The 15,290-nt window shown below is 41.4% G+C and overlaps 1 protein-coding gene across 3 annotated transcripts in view; it reads right to left on the bottom strand.

Annotated features, from left to right (window-relative positions):
* Window positions 1-15,290, bottom strand: part of PPHLN1 (periphilin 1) — a 145,111-nt gene that overhangs the window by 69,654 nt on the left and 60,167 nt on the right. For all 3 annotated transcript variants that reach the window (XR_003755904.2, XM_029054673.2, XM_029054667.2), the window contains 5 exons: window positions 13,892-14,106; window positions 8,582-8,664; window positions 6,176-6,223; window positions 5,152-5,271; window positions 1,139-1,279 (listed from right to left, as the gene is read on the bottom strand). Coding sequence is in view for 2 of the 3 variants with exons in the window: in XM_029054673.2 (XP_028910506.1) it covers window positions 1,139-1,279; window positions 5,152-5,271; window positions 6,176-6,223; window positions 8,582-8,664; window positions 13,892-14,106 (607 nt within the window). In the remaining variant the exon portion in view is untranslated. The remainder of the gene's footprint in view (window positions 1-1,138; window positions 1,280-5,151; window positions 5,272-6,175; window positions 6,224-8,581; window positions 8,665-13,891; window positions 14,107-15,290) is intronic.

Below are 15,290 nucleotides of genomic sequence, written 5' to 3'. Positions count from 1 at the left end.
TAATTACAGTGAAGACATTATTAGAGTATTCTAACATTTGTTCAGCGTAAATGAAAAGAAATTACACTATTATGGAAACATTTTACAGAATCAAACTTCAACCTGAAAGACAAGAATTTTAATACTGCAAATGTAAACATGTTGAGTCAAAGGCATTGTGAACAACAAATATTACAAATGATGCGATTTTATCCGACTCTTAGTAGCAACTTTGCCCAATGAAACGAAAAATGTGGAAGAAAGCATACATAACTTTAGACAACATGATTTTACCAATAGCAGTCCTTCAACATGAACATCTTTGAACAACGGTACTTACTGAGCCACAAATGTTAATATGGGCCGCTTTTTAAACTCTCGAAACAGTCATCCGACTGAATTGTCACGAGGCTTCACAAACAAGATAAGATGTATGGATGCACATCTAGGAACTCAGGTAGAACGATTAGACCTACCACTGCATTTTACGTCACGGTAAGGAATTATTTTCTACCTACATTCAAGGGACCTTTGAATACGATTTATGTATGGGCAGAGTCTTTCACTATCCAATTGACTATTACTTCCTTCAGTTAATGTTCAGTTCATCCCTCTTGTCAAATAAAAGAAGGTGAACAATGATCAGTTCCTACTTTTACAGAGAGGGCACAATGTCTTTAATCAATCAATTGATCGATCAACGCTATTTGTTGAGCACTTACTAAATGCTGAGCATGCACTAGGCAGGAGGAAAAGTACAATACAACAGAGTTGGTCTATGCTCTCCCTCCCCACAAGGAGCTTCCAGTCTAGGAGGAGATTACAGCCTATAAGGATCTTACAGTCTAGAGGAATGGCAACTAGAACTAAATTATAAAGATAGAAGAACTAAAAATTATCTTTCCAATTTTTTTTTTTTAGCAAAATCTGACAATATTGAAATTCACAGTAATTTTCTTGACCATAAAAAAGGGAGGGGGGTTGGGAGGGAGATTTCTTAAGTAAAGCCTGAGGGTGACTTTAGCTTTTGGTTAGGTTTTTTTTTTTTGTTAATGAAGTATACCTGAATAGAAATGGGGAAAAACACACATCCATTGTAATCCAAGAATGAAACTATAAAGTGGGAAAGACTATTCAAAAACACCATCAAAAAGCTTACCTGCTCAATCTCTTTGATTTTTGATGATATTGATTTTGAGCGTTCAGTATTCTGTTTGTCCTCTGACAGTTCTGTGCTCTCCGTTACATTAGTCTCTGCCTCTCCCGGTTGGTCACTATACAACCCGGCAGAGGATCCAGCCTTTGAAAAGAAGTGCACATATGAGTAAAAAATTTCCCAAAACTTTGCATCCAGGCTGCTGCTTATGTGTTACCAATCTGGTCAAACTGTAAAGTTATATTAATTAAGGATCGTTTTTACCTATGCTACTACAGAAATGTTCGCAACTTCACAGAGCCTAAGATGCTATGTGCTGCAGATTCCTTTGAAAGCAAATGGATCTCCACTTCGTAAAGTGAATGAGAACCCACTGGGCTTATTCTATTGCAAAAATGATCCCCTCACCTTTGCTGTGAATCAGTCAGAAGTAAGCACTTGACTTTCTGCTAAATGATTAGCCCTAAAACAATCTGTTGCCTGCCCTTTCTCTTGGGAGGAAAAGTACTGGGAAACAGTGACTGATGAAATGGAAGAAAAGACAGTTGGAAAAGTAAAAAGACTACAAGCTCGACCTAGGAATCCTGGAGACAAATAATTTCATTGGGTTTTGTTTTGTTTTTTTTAGATGAATCCGCTTATTTGTGGGTACATAGACTGGATAACTCTATCTATGAATTTGAGAAAACTACTTCTCTGTGACAGAGGGAAAGCTACGCCTCTTCCCGCCCACCCCGAGAATACTCCAGCGGGGGCACCCAGCTGATCTCTCCTGGCGGCTGAGCAGAAGCTTCTTGTTGGCTGTGAGTTGTGCTTTTTGACTGTTCCCCTGAGACCCAGACAGAAAGTGATCTTCACTCATCTATTCAGTGATATTTCTTGAGCGCTTACAGTATGGAGGACACTGTACTAAGTGCTTGGGAAAGTGCAAAAAAGGAATTGGTACACACGGCCACTGCTCATCAGAAGCACATATTTCAGAACTTTGAAAATAAATTATAGGTAGGGGATATGGAAGAGTATAAGTACATAAGTACGTGGGGCCTCAGCCGGGGTGATTATCAAGTGCTTCAAGGGTAATAATAATAATACTAATAATAATTACGGTATTTGTTAAGCGCTGACTACGTGCCAAGCACTGCTGTAAGTGTTGGGGTGGATACAAGGTAATCAGGTGGTCCCACTTGGGGCTCACAGTCTTAATCCCCATTTTACAAAGGAGGAAACTGAGGCCCAGAGAAGTGAAGTGACTTGCCCAAGGACACACAGCAGACAAGTGGCAGATGTGGGATCAGAACCCACGTCCTCTGACTCCCAAACCCGTGCTCTCGCCACTAGGCCATGATGCTTCCAAAGGTAGAGATCCAAATGCATGAACTTGTTACCTCCTAAATGCTGTGGGGCTGGGGGTGGGCTGACTATCAAGGGCTTATGGGATATAGATCCAAGGGCAGAGCTGATGCAAAAGGAGAGCAGATAGAGGAAATGAGGGCCAAGAGAAGGCCTCTGACAGGCGACATGATTCTAGGATGGCTTTGAAGGTGGCGAGAGTGGTGGTCTGTCGATTATGAAAGGGGAGGGAGTTCCAGGCCAGAGGAAGGAGCTTGCTTATCCAACCCCAACCTCCTCGCCGTACCTCGATCTTGTCTGTCACCTAACCCTTGCCCCTTGTCTTGACAGAAAGACAAGATCGAGGTACAGTAACTAGGTTGGGGTTTGATAAGCAAAGAGCGCGGGCTGGGTTGCAGTAGGAGATCGGAAAAGTCAGATTGGGCAGGGGAGAGCCGATTGAATGCCTTAAATCCAACGGTAAAGAGTTTCTGTTTGATGTAGAGATGGATGGGCAAATCCACTGGGGGTTTTTGAGGAGTGGGGAGATATGGGCTGAACATTTTTTTAGAAAAATGATCTGGCAAAATTTAGTATGGACTGGAGAAGGGAGAGACAGGAGGCACTGAGGTCTGCATGGAGGCTGAAGCAGTAGTCGGGTTGGGATATGGTAAATGCTTGAGTCTGCACGTGGTAAATTAACTTTTCTCTAAGCAATAGCTGGGTAGCTGGGGTATAGCTGAGTAGGTTAATTTGGTCAGTATCTTAATGTGGGGGTAATCCTGGATTAAATCACATTTCTCAGCCTTTACCCTAAACGCAGTCCTCAAGCTCCCAGATGTAAGCACATGATTCCTCACTTCTGTTCATCTGATCTTTAATTTTGCCCCCTAAACCTTGAACTTTGGTGGCTTTAAAGAAGTCACCTGACAAATAATGGATTTATCTTCTGTTATGCTCATTTCTTATTTGTGAGTTTTGACCTTATCTCATTTGGGAATTCATTCAATTGGAATCTGGTCCAGCCATGATCACTCGTCCCTACAAAGACCTAGCACAATTGGATCGAATCCCTAATTTTGCATCTTCCTTTACTAGTCCTAAATTCAGGATGGTTGATTTTGATTCTCATTTATAGTTTAACAGCAAAGCAGCCCCAATTTCAATCTCCCAAACAAATAGCCTCAATGGAGTCTACTATTCCCTCCTACTCTTATACCGCCCGAATCTAAATTTCTCGGTGTACATTCTGCAGTTTAAACTTACACTGCCTGAATCTGAATTTTACTCCTCAGATCTGGACAGGAATGTAAGATGGTAGCTCTGAAACTCAATGTCTGAGGAGTGAGCTTCAACTTCACAGGGTTCAAGGTTAAATTTCTAATTTCTAAGCCATGTCACTGGGTGTTCTAGGTCCTTCTCTGTTCCTGGTTAGGAGATACTCTTGATCATTTACCAACCAGGAGCCCTTCACTTCACATCCAAGCTTCTGAACTCATAGGCGCCGACTCCATGAGAGCAAAGAGGTCATGAGCTTCATCTGCACAGCTTTTGGGGTAGTTTTTTTCCACCCTGCCCCTTGGTACTGCAAAGAAACCAGAGGTGGAATCTAGGGACAACTGAGTGTAAAGTAAATTGAACCTAGTCAACACAACTGATGGTTAAATGCAAAGTTAGAGTTCTACTGCAGATGGCTTTGTTTGGTAGAAAAAAATAATAAAAATGCTTTAGGACACTGGGCGTCCAGGGTGAAAAATACCTGCTGTGTTTTTTTCAAAACAGAATGAACTAATTTTTTTTTAACTTCGCTTCAGTGCTACAGGACTTAACAAAACCTATAAGAAAATCTGTGACTTCAGCAACTCTTCCTAAGTCCCTGCTGAAATAACCGAAAGTCAGAATTCTTCTTAAAATATAAATAACTTCTGTCAAAGTAAGGAGATTAAATGTTTGCATGTTTTATCTTTTCCAGGACCGGTTACTATACTTCCTTATCAATTTGTACTGTCAAAACACTTAAACAGTGCAAAAGCTGAAGCTAGAAAAAAGTCCCAGAATACAGTCACGTATTTATGCAGAATTTGTGAGAATTTTTTCTTTTAAAAAATTGGCCCATTTATTAAACATCACTCTCTCTCAGTCCAAATGATCTTATTATTTTATTTCCTAATTTTGCTCCTAGCTACTATTAAAGATCACTGCTAGCATATCTTCATCCCTACTTGAGCATCATGGATATTTTCGAAGTCAAGTAAACAAGATCTGCTCACATACTGAAGGAAAGTTATGCAGCCTTGAGAATAGAATACGCATAATAGGGTAGAGACCAGGGTTTTATTGTTAATTTCCTAGGCAACACTGATTTTCTATGCGATACCAGCAAATCAGAACGCTTTCAGAGTTCGTGATAAAACTAAAAACCAATACTAAGTGTCCAACCCTTGAGCTTTTTCAAAGTGGTTTTTTGAAAAATCTACCGTACTCTTTGCATACTGTCCAGCTGTTACAATAGCCTGGTTTCTTTTTCCAAGCATTACCATACCAATTATAGACCCGCAGAAATATTCACTGGACTTCAGCACTAAGAATGCTTAAGAAGTCCATTCACAGGCTTTTATTCGGTGTTTTCTAAAGTAAAACCAGGTTTACGTTCACACAGTTAAACTGTACAAGGATGATTTACCTACATCATATTCAGAAATTTCAGGTAAGTTGCCTTCATCAGTTTTCTCCAATTTTTCAGCAGCCCACTTTTTTGCAGCTTCAGCCAGCTCTTTTTCACTGAGCCTGCTGGGTTTTTCCAAGACCTAGATAAAATAAAGATAATGATATTTCAGTTTAGGCTAAATTCTTGATTCTGCAACTAAGACAGGGTACCAAAATTTAATGCAAAGCAAAAATACCTGCTAGGTATACACAAATCCATGTGCTTTCAACTTTGAATAATGCCATCAATTTTAGCCAGAACCAAGGCAATCTAGGTAGGGTACTCTAAAGGACACTATCTATGTTTTATTGTTGTCGTTGTTGGTATCCGTACTCAGATGCCATTGATGGTGAAATGTATGAAATATTTTGGAGGAGCACTTGCACGTGGGCATATGGCTTTCATAAAATTTTAATGTGGAGAATTCTGGAGTTAAAATCATAGGATTTATTGTTTTCTTGCTTCTCTGATTTCCTCAACTTCCCACAACTTCCACCAAAAAGGTGAAAGCAAGAGAAAGGCAAAAGACAGAGCTAGGATAAAGCACAGGTAGCTAGAAACCTTTACTGGGCCACTGTGTATCTGAGTCAGTTTGGAGGGAAGCAACATGGCCAAGTGGATAGAGCACAGGTCTGGGAGACAGAAGGACCTGGGTTTGAACCTCGGCTCTGCCACTTGTCTGTGGTCTGACCTTGGGCAAGTCACTTTGCTGGGGTTTAGTTACCTCATCTGTAAAATGGGGACTGAGACTTTGAACCCCAGGTGGGACATGGACTGGGTCCAACCTGGTTAGCTCGTATCTAACCCAGAACTTAGTACACTGCCTGGGACATAATGGGTAAGCGCTTAACAAATACCACTAAAAAACCTGAAGTCACAAATCAGAGAAATTGAAACAAAACAATTTACTGAACCCCAGTGTCCACTGTCTCTGTCCGTCCCCTCCAAAACACAAAAAAGGATCCGTGACTCACACCAGTGGTGTGGTAGGTCCCCAGAATTACCTGCTGCCTCTTGGGTGCTTGTCTCTGGGACTCCGTGGCATCCCCAACCTAAATATGAAACAGAAGCCACATTGCAAGAGCTCTGAGGATCCAGCCTGCCCTCACAGGCAAAGGCCCATACCCTCCCTTGCCATTTCTCCCTTCTTGGCTGCCATGAAAACAGGTCTAGGACCGGTCCAGGTCCTAGAAATTCCATGAGGCTATTTATACTTTACTTTCTGCCCATGGGGTTGTCAGAAAGGGAAGTTGCTGGGGGTGCCTGGGACAGTGGAATCATCCCTAGCACTCCTGGTGGTAGTAGGAGTGGCTAGCGGTATTCATTGGGAAGCGCGCTGCATCGTATTAAGCCTACGGCAAATAAAATAGAAAATAAGATGTGTGGTGTTGCAAAGTTGGAAAGACCACCAGGAGAGTTTCAGGCATCCCTTTGTCAAGGGATAGAGTGTGTGCTCAGAGGTCTATCTGAATCTGTCATATAGTATGCGGTGAGCTAGGTAAAATTTACTCTAACTCCAAAAATTAACTCCTCCTCCATTCCACCCCTTTCCTACGCATCTACGCATCTTACCTATCGCTATAAACCACGTCACTATCTCTGACTCTCATGCCCATAACCTTGATATTGTCCTCGAATCATCTCTCTCATTCAACCCACATATGCGATCTGTCACCCAACAGTGTTGGTTCTGCCTTCACGACTTCTCTTAATTCCACCCTCTCCTCTTGCCATCCAAAAGGCTACTACATTGATCCAAGCACTTATTGCCCACTTTGCTTACTATATCAGTCTCTTTGCTGAATTCTCTGGCTCCTGTTTCTCCCCACTCCAGTCCATACTTTGCTGCGCAGATCATTTTGCCAAAAAAAGTTTCAGGACACACTTCCCCACTCCTCAAAAACCTTTAATGGTTGTCCATCCACCTATTAAATATCATCAGCTTTACGGAACTCTGAGGCACTCTAAGGCACTCACTCAGCTCTCTTCCTCTATCTTACCTTGTTGATTTCCCACTAAAATATAACATGCACACTGCGTTCCTCTAATGCTAACCTACTCGCTGTATCTCAATCTTATCTGTCTTGCCACTGAGCCTTTGCCCACGTCCCCCTCCTCCTTCACGGAGTTCCCCCGCTCCACCTCTCTCCACCTTCAAAGGTTTACCAAAATTATATCTCCTCCAAGAGGCCTTTCCTAAGCCCTCATTTTCCCTACTCCTTCTGCACTTGGATGTGTATCTTTTAAGCACTTGATGTTCATCCGATCCTCAGCCCCACAACACTTATGTGCATACCCAAATTCATTCTAATGTCTGTTGCCCCTTCAAATAGGCTGTAAGTTCTCGAGCAGGGAAAGTTTCTAACAAATCCACTGTATTATACTTTCCCCAACTGCTTAGCGTAGTGTTAGACAGTAAGTGCTCAATAAATACTGTTGATTGATTGAAGACTGACAGTAAGATTAAAGGGGATCCGTGCAGAAAAAGATACAATGGGGGAAAATAAATTGATGCTCCTTCTCTTTGTTCTCTCTGGTTAACAAGGATGCAAAAGTGGTATCAATTCAGAATAAGAACAAAGAGAAAGTATTCAAAGCACGAAAAAGCTATTTGGAGCTAATTATAGCAAAGAGCAAAGTATTTTATAAATTTCTCTAGAGTAACTTTTTGAAGTGCAATTTTTAAAATCTGTTAAATCCATTCAATTTGACCTTATTTAGCTTATACTTCAAGTCCTTAAAGGAAAAATTTTAATTTGACTTTAATTTGAAATAGAGGTGGTCCATGAATGATTCTGGAGAAATTACTACTAAGCTTATTTTACGGCACTGCTGTCCCAAACGCAAAATGTGAACGATGAATATGTACTAATGGTAGTCTATAAAACCAAAATATTAAAATCTATTGTGCTTGGACTTAAGAGAAAAAGCCCTGGCCTTAAAAAATATTTTCTTCCCACATCTGAAATCTGAAATTTCAGAGTGGAAAAATAAATTCACTAAGTAGAAGAGTCAAAAAATTTACACCCAATCTGAAGATTGCTATTTTTTATGAAAGTAGAAATAGGCATTATCCTAAAAACCCCACCCAAAAACATTTAAAAAGGGGTTTATGAAGAAAACTACTGTGCTACATATCCTGTACCAGAGCAGGTCAGATGGGTGGAACATATAGTTTCCGGGGACAGAAAATATCAACTCTGGGCACCAAACTGAATCCTGCATAAATGGCGTTTTCCCATTCTCAGGCTTCGATGACACTGGTATATTAAGAGATTTGTTGTTCTGGGAACAGCAATAGAAAACTAACACCCAGACATCTATGTCAGTCACCTGAAAAATCACTCTAAATTGGTTTTACAGAAAAGTTCCTCCAACCTGGTCTTAGAAGTACCCCAGAAACAACAAACCTTTGAAGAAGGAACTGTTGTAGAACTTGAAGGCGATGTATCCCTTGATGTTTTTAACGACGATACAGAAGGCCTATCTTTATCTGAAGAAAAAAAAATTGGAGAACATACTATTTTTTTTTCTGCGGATAACGTCTCTTCCCTCACTAGCTTTCCAGCACACTTTGCTATCTGAGGTAGAATAGTATTAAATGAAATTCAACTTTAAAAAGCTTCCGATTTCAGCACTGAACGTCGTCACCGTGTTAGTCACTTCACCTTCACACCAATCTGACAGTCATCCAGGGCTACGGTCCTAGCAGCTGCTGGGTATGGCCAGGTGGTTGAAGAAGTCAGAAGCTGTCCCTGAAAGGTGGCATGCTTTATCACCACAAACAGGAAGAGCGTAGCTTGGTGGAAAGGGCACATGCCTGGAAGTCAGAAGACCTGCTCTGCTGTGTGACCTTGGACAGATCGCTTAACTTCTCGGGGCCTCCATTTCCTCTTCTGTAAAATGGGGATTCAGTACCTGTTCTCCCTCCTACTTAGATTGCGAATCCCATGTAGGGCAGGGACTGTGTCCAACCTGATCAACTTGTATCTACCCCAGCACTCAGAACAGTGCTTGACGCAGAGTAAGTCCTTAACAAATATCATAATAATCATTATTAGTATGGCCAATACTGTCATTCACTCTAGGGGGTTCTTAAGTGAGAAGAAGTGGTTACGACTGTACCATTGGGACTGATGGAAGCCCTGTTCTAGGGGGACTACCCCAACAAAATGCATATAGGTCTTTTTGATTTTACTAGACTCCTAGCCCTCATACTCCTTCTTAAATATCATTTTTGACATTGTTTTTATTAACATTTACACTGCCAAAATAGCCTTAAGTCTATTTTCACATTCATCTCAATTCTATGGCTTCCTTTCACATTTCTGTAGTGAAATCTCAGTATGTCTGTCCACTGTCATCAAAAGCATCGAAAAATGTGTTTTGGAAAGCGGTATCTGGACATTTGGGTGATTTTAAATAAATGGATAAGATATTTTTTCTGGGGCATTTCTAGCCTTATGCTGTTAAAAGCCTGCAGTTACCTGTGTAACCAGAGCCCATATTCAGTTAGCACTTAAGAAAGCCATTTACCTAGACTACACAATATACTAGGAGAAAAATGCATCGCTGAGTGAAACATTTAAATCACGTTGACCCAGCGGGTTTAACACATGAAAATGCTGTCTTTAGAACTGCGTTCAACAAAACAGAACGCATACTGGTTGTTACTATTCAACGCTTTTCTAAAGTTCTTTTAAGTGTGGTGAATCAATCAATCAATCGTATTTGCTGAGTGCTTACTGTGTACAAAGTACTGTGCCAAGCATTTGGGAGTCTTACAGTGAAAAAGAGTTCGTAGGTAAACAGATAACAAGCACTCAGTCAATACCACTGATTGATTGATACACAATATGTCCATTATTGGAAAATTCAAAATAAAATGATATAAACAAAACTGATAAAGAGCCAATTGTGAGCAGAGTATCTTCTGGCTTCTGTGATCTAAAGTTCCATTTTACTGAGTTTCATGGGATGACACTCCTGAGGGGTGAGAATGGGTTTATGGATTTTTAGCTTATCTCGGGATTCTAATAACGTATTTTATCACCCATGGATTCTGAGACGATTTTTAGTGAAGAACCCTTTTAGGACTCCAAAAACTAAAGAAATCCGTCGTAAATGTTCTTAGAGCTTTTTAACAACTGAAGAAATTACACAAAACTTGAGAATTATAACAATATTAAACTCCACTCTTCCTGTCCTAAAGTTTTTATGATTTCCTTAAATTAAAATTTGGTTCTTTGACAGAATGAAAAAAAAGCCAAACCTCGAAGCCGAAAGGAGCAGCTGTTTCTGATTATAAGTGCAAACAAAATCCAGAATCCTGAGGGTTAGCAAAATCATCCCACCACCCTCCTAGGATGGCCAATAACAGCCCAGAAGAGCCAGAGAGCCTGAAATCTTTATCAGTTTCCATGAGGCAAAACATACTCAACTGCTCCTGAGAAAAAGGTCGTGAGTTCAGACTCAAGGAAGCAGAAGGAGGAAGGGCAGGGAACGGGGTGTTCTTGGCAAGGGATTTCTAATTTGGGAATTCACTGCTCCAAGTAATTTTCCTTCAGAAAGAGAGCAAACCCCCATCTGTTTCTGTTTCGGGAGGAACATCCTCCAATGCCTCTCCAAGGGAGGTCGACTATGCAGTTTTCTTCAGCTATGGCTTGAGCACCCCGTCAGCTCACTTGAAAGATCAGGATCGGCAGAATTTCAGACTGCTCTCTAATTATTTCAGAAGAGACTGAGATTACATTTTGGCAGTGGTTTCCTCCTCAGCAACTGGTTAACCAAAAGAGAGACTACAAACAGACAACGTACAGAAGCAGAAAGCAATTTCAGTTGCTGGCGTCTTTCCTGGGGAAGGAACTAGCCCTTTAGAGGACCTCAAGGGTGCCATGACCCTGAGCCTGGTGGCGCTAAACCCCGAGCTCATTTTATTTGGGAGTTTAAAGGGTCACGGAGCTAAAGAGATGGCCGCTCAAGATGGCCTGAAGCAGCAGAGGATGAAATGATAATCCTAGAGATGGGTAGGAACAGCAAGTGAAAGGATCCTCTGCTTTAAAGGAAAATCTTTTTATATTACTGCCCCTCCCAGTCGGTCAGAGAGTAAAAAAGGACATTTTGGTGTCCAAGCACAGGTTGTAAAACCATTTGAGAGGACGATAACTCTCACTGGGAAACCTCAAAGGGGGTGACTATCTGTAATCAGTTAGATTCATGTGAGGAGTAGTGGAGGTGAGGCTTTAGTTGGGAAGCAGCATGGCCAAGCGGTAAAAGCAAGGGTCTGGGAGTCAGAGGACCTGGGTTCTAATCTCAGCAACATCTCTTACCTGCTGGGTGACCTTGGGCAAGTCACTTCACTTCTCTATGCCTCAGTTCCCTCATCTGCAAAATAGGGACTCAATACCTGTTCTTCCTCCTTCAATGGGACCTGATTATCCTGCATTTACCTCAGCGCTTAGTAGAGTGCTTGGCATATACTAATTGCTTAACAGTTATCACAATTTCTTTTAGTCTGATTTTGAATTAGAAAGAAATGTTTTTGCAAGGAAGGAGGGGCCTTTCCAAATAAGAAAATGATGAAAAGACAGGAATCAGGAGGAAGGGACAAAGAGATGGGTAACTTGGCTGAAGGACTTCAAAAGTCTGACATTCGAAATCCTTGAATGGACAAGGGAAACTCCCGCCTTAAGGAAGGCAAATCATTATCGTTGCCAGCCGTCTGATGATTGATCTATGTCTCGATTATGTGGGGGCCTGTGACTGAAAAGTGCACATTTACACCCTCTTTAAAATTGTTCAGTCTCTGTTAATATATAAATTTGATCAATATTTACTTCTTCTTCTTTTGGTGCATGGAAATGTTTATTACCCTTTTCTTCCTTACTTTGTCCTGGCTTTCTTGGAACTTGTGACAAAAAAGGAAGTAATATGTGCCATAACACTTCCAAAACAATTGCCAATGTAACTGACATATACGGAGGTCAGGAGTCTCTACTAGAATATATTTTCAGAAATTCAGGACATAAAATTGGAAGTGTCTTAAAATGTATTTGTTCCTCTTTTCTAGAAGAAGCAAGTCACCCTTTCCTTAATTAAAGTATTAGGCTCTCGTGAGCTAAATGAAGAACTTATTGACAAAATTTCATTAAAGGAAAACATTATCCGCATCATTCCCTTCACTTATTCCATTCCTTCAATTTCCTTCATTAGCTTTTTCACTCTTCTCTTTATTCCTCAAGATATCTCAAGGAACTCATTTGGACATAAAAAGGAAAGGGAATGGTAATGAAATTCCTCAGATGGGAGAGTTTATACTCCTTCTTGTTACAAGATATTTCCCCAAAATAACTCCAGGATGGGTCCTTTTAATCATTGATTTTCAAAGCCCCAAGGAGTACTAACAAAGAAAGTTTCTCCAATACATAGTTTGGAGCCCCACTGTGTTGAAATCAAATGTTAAGAACCCACATCTCCCAAAGTTCGGTAATTTATTTGGTAATTTAAAGTTTGGTCATTATGGACATTAGAGAAGCAGTGTGAACTAGTGGACAGGGCATGGGCCTGGGACTCAGAAGGACCCGAGTTCTCATCAGGTCCTTATCAGATACTCTTCCATTAGAAGTCAGAGGATGTGGACTCTAAGGTCGGTTCCGCCATCTGTCTGCTGTGTGAGCTTGGGCAAGTCACTTCACTTCTCTGTGCCTCAGTTACCTCATCAGTAAAATGGGGATTAAGACTGAGCTCCACGTGGCACAACCTGATTACCTTTTATCTACTCCATCCCTTAGATCGGTACTTGTCACACAGTAAGTGCTTAATACCATAATAATAATTATTATTATTATTATTGTTAATCCAGGCTCCATCACTTGTTTGCAGTGTGACCTTGGGCAAGTCATTTCACTTCTCTGGGCCTCAGTTCCCTCATCTGTAAAACGGGGGATAAGACTGTGAACCCCCTGTGGTCCAGGGACTTTGTCCAACCTGATTTGCTTGGATCTATCCCAGTGCTTAGAAGCCCCCTTTTTCCTCTGCTCCTCCTTCCCTCCCCATTGCCCCAACTCCCTCCCTCTGCTGTACCCCCTTCCCCGCTCAAAACACTTGTGTATATATGTACATATTTATTATTCTATTTATTTTATTAATGATGTGCATATATCTACAGTTCTACTTATTTATATTGATGCTTTTGATGCCTGTTTACTCATTTTGTTTTGTTGTCTGTCTCCCCACTTCTAGACTGTGAGCCCGTTGTTGGGTAGGAATTACCTCAATTTGTTGCTCAATTGTACTTTTCAAGTGCTTAGTACAGTGCTCTGCACACAGTAAGCGGTCAATAAATACGACTGAATGAATGAATATAGTGCCTGGCATATAGTAATCCCTTAACAAAATACAAATACCACCCAGAGGAAAGTAAAATAGTTTGCAAGCTAGCTTCCAAATATTCTGGTGGTCAACTTTCCCAATAGCAAAACTAATCATTTTCAGTTTGGGGTAGGTTCACCTGGTCTAATAAGCATATATTTCAATTTGGGTGTAGAGATAAACTCTGACCCTGTTAGAGGCACTGGGAACTGTAGCGGGGCTGGTGAAAACTTTGCAGACACTTTAAAATTGTTATATTGCCCTGCATTTCTCTGAATCAATTCAGGACATGAAATAGGCTACTGCGTGCTTTTACGGGAAAATTTTTAACATTAAAAGCAAGCCCATACTTCTGCTATGCTGCGACTGGTGGAAAGAATAACTTTTGCTTCTTTCCGGAGAATAGCTTCTACTGCTGACGCTGGAGCCAGATCTGCTATGAGGGGAGTCTTTTCGGCTTAAGGGTGATTCCCTGAAGAAAGGAGCGTCTCTTTTATGAGGAGACCGCTCTCTCACGTAATGAGAAGAGTAGAAGCTTTTTCGTCTAAAGCCATCTCTGCCGTCCCTTTGGAAAAAAACAGAGAAAAACAAAATCAGAGTCCATCTGCAAAATGGAAAAGCAATTTGTTCTGTCTCAATTTCCCTCTCCACCCTCCCCTCCTCTGCCGACCAGTGAACCGTCTGTAACCTTGGGCCCTTGATCTGCACCCCATTCCCCGCTCCAAAGCATGTACGTAATTGTCCTTACACTCTGCTGTTTCTATAATTCCCTAGACTGTAAGCTCCTTGTGTGCAGGGATCGGATCTACCAACTATGTTTCACTGCCCTTTCCCAAAAATTTAGTACAGTGCTCTGCCTGGAGTAAGTACTCAATAATACCACTACTAACAAAAATAATAACTGTGGTATTTGTTAAGAGGTTATTATGCGTGAGGTACTGTCCCAAGTGCGGGGGTAGATACGAGATAATCAGGTTGGACACAGTTCCCGTCACTCAAGAGGCTCACAGTCTTAATCCCCATTTTACAGATGAGGAAACTGAGGCACAGAGTTAAGTGACCGGCCCAAGGTCACACGACAGGTGGCGAAGCCGGGATTGGAACCCAGATCCTTGGACTCCCAGGCCCACGCTCCTACTCCAATAAATACCACTGATTGATCAGTTATTGTAGTACAATTTAAGTCAGCCAGCAGATGTCCACAGAACAGTGCTCTGCACATATTAAGCTCTCAATAAATACTATCGAATGAACCAACGAATAGTCCTCAAAAGTGGAAGACCAGGCCCTAGATCATTATGCTAAAATTCACTTGAAAGCTCTAAGTTCTATAGCTTTCCACAATGGGATACCGATCTTGACTAGACGGGTCGCCGAGAGCCAAACGCTAGAAGATTCACTCAGTCAATCATATTTACGGAGTGCTTGTTACATGCAGTGCACTGTTCTAAGCATTTGGATGAGCAGGATACAGCAGAATCAGCAGACACAATCCCTGCCCACGACAAGCTTACAGTCTAGAGGGGGAGAGAGACATTAACATGAAACTTAACGATAGATAAGGGAGTCGAAAAGGAGGGTAGGAAGGCCAGCACATTTTTTGCGAGACGGTCAAACCAGTAAAATGGCAGCTTGGTATCAGGTACCAGACCAAAGGTCTACTGAGCCGTAGTGCTGTTCGGCCTTCTCTACAAAGTTCCGTCCATGGCATCTTCGTGTTATCCTCCACTTTAAATGGCAGGGAGGAGG

This window comes from Ornithorhynchus anatinus, chromosome 2 (assembly GCF_004115215.2).
Source record: "Ornithorhynchus anatinus isolate Pmale09 chromosome 2, mOrnAna1.pri.v4, whole genome shotgun sequence".
NCBI lineage: Eukaryota > Metazoa > Chordata > Mammalia > Monotremata > Ornithorhynchidae > Ornithorhynchus > Ornithorhynchus anatinus.
The sequence above is the reverse complement of the archived record's forward strand: the minus strand, read 5'-3'. Positions and strand labels throughout refer to the sequence as shown.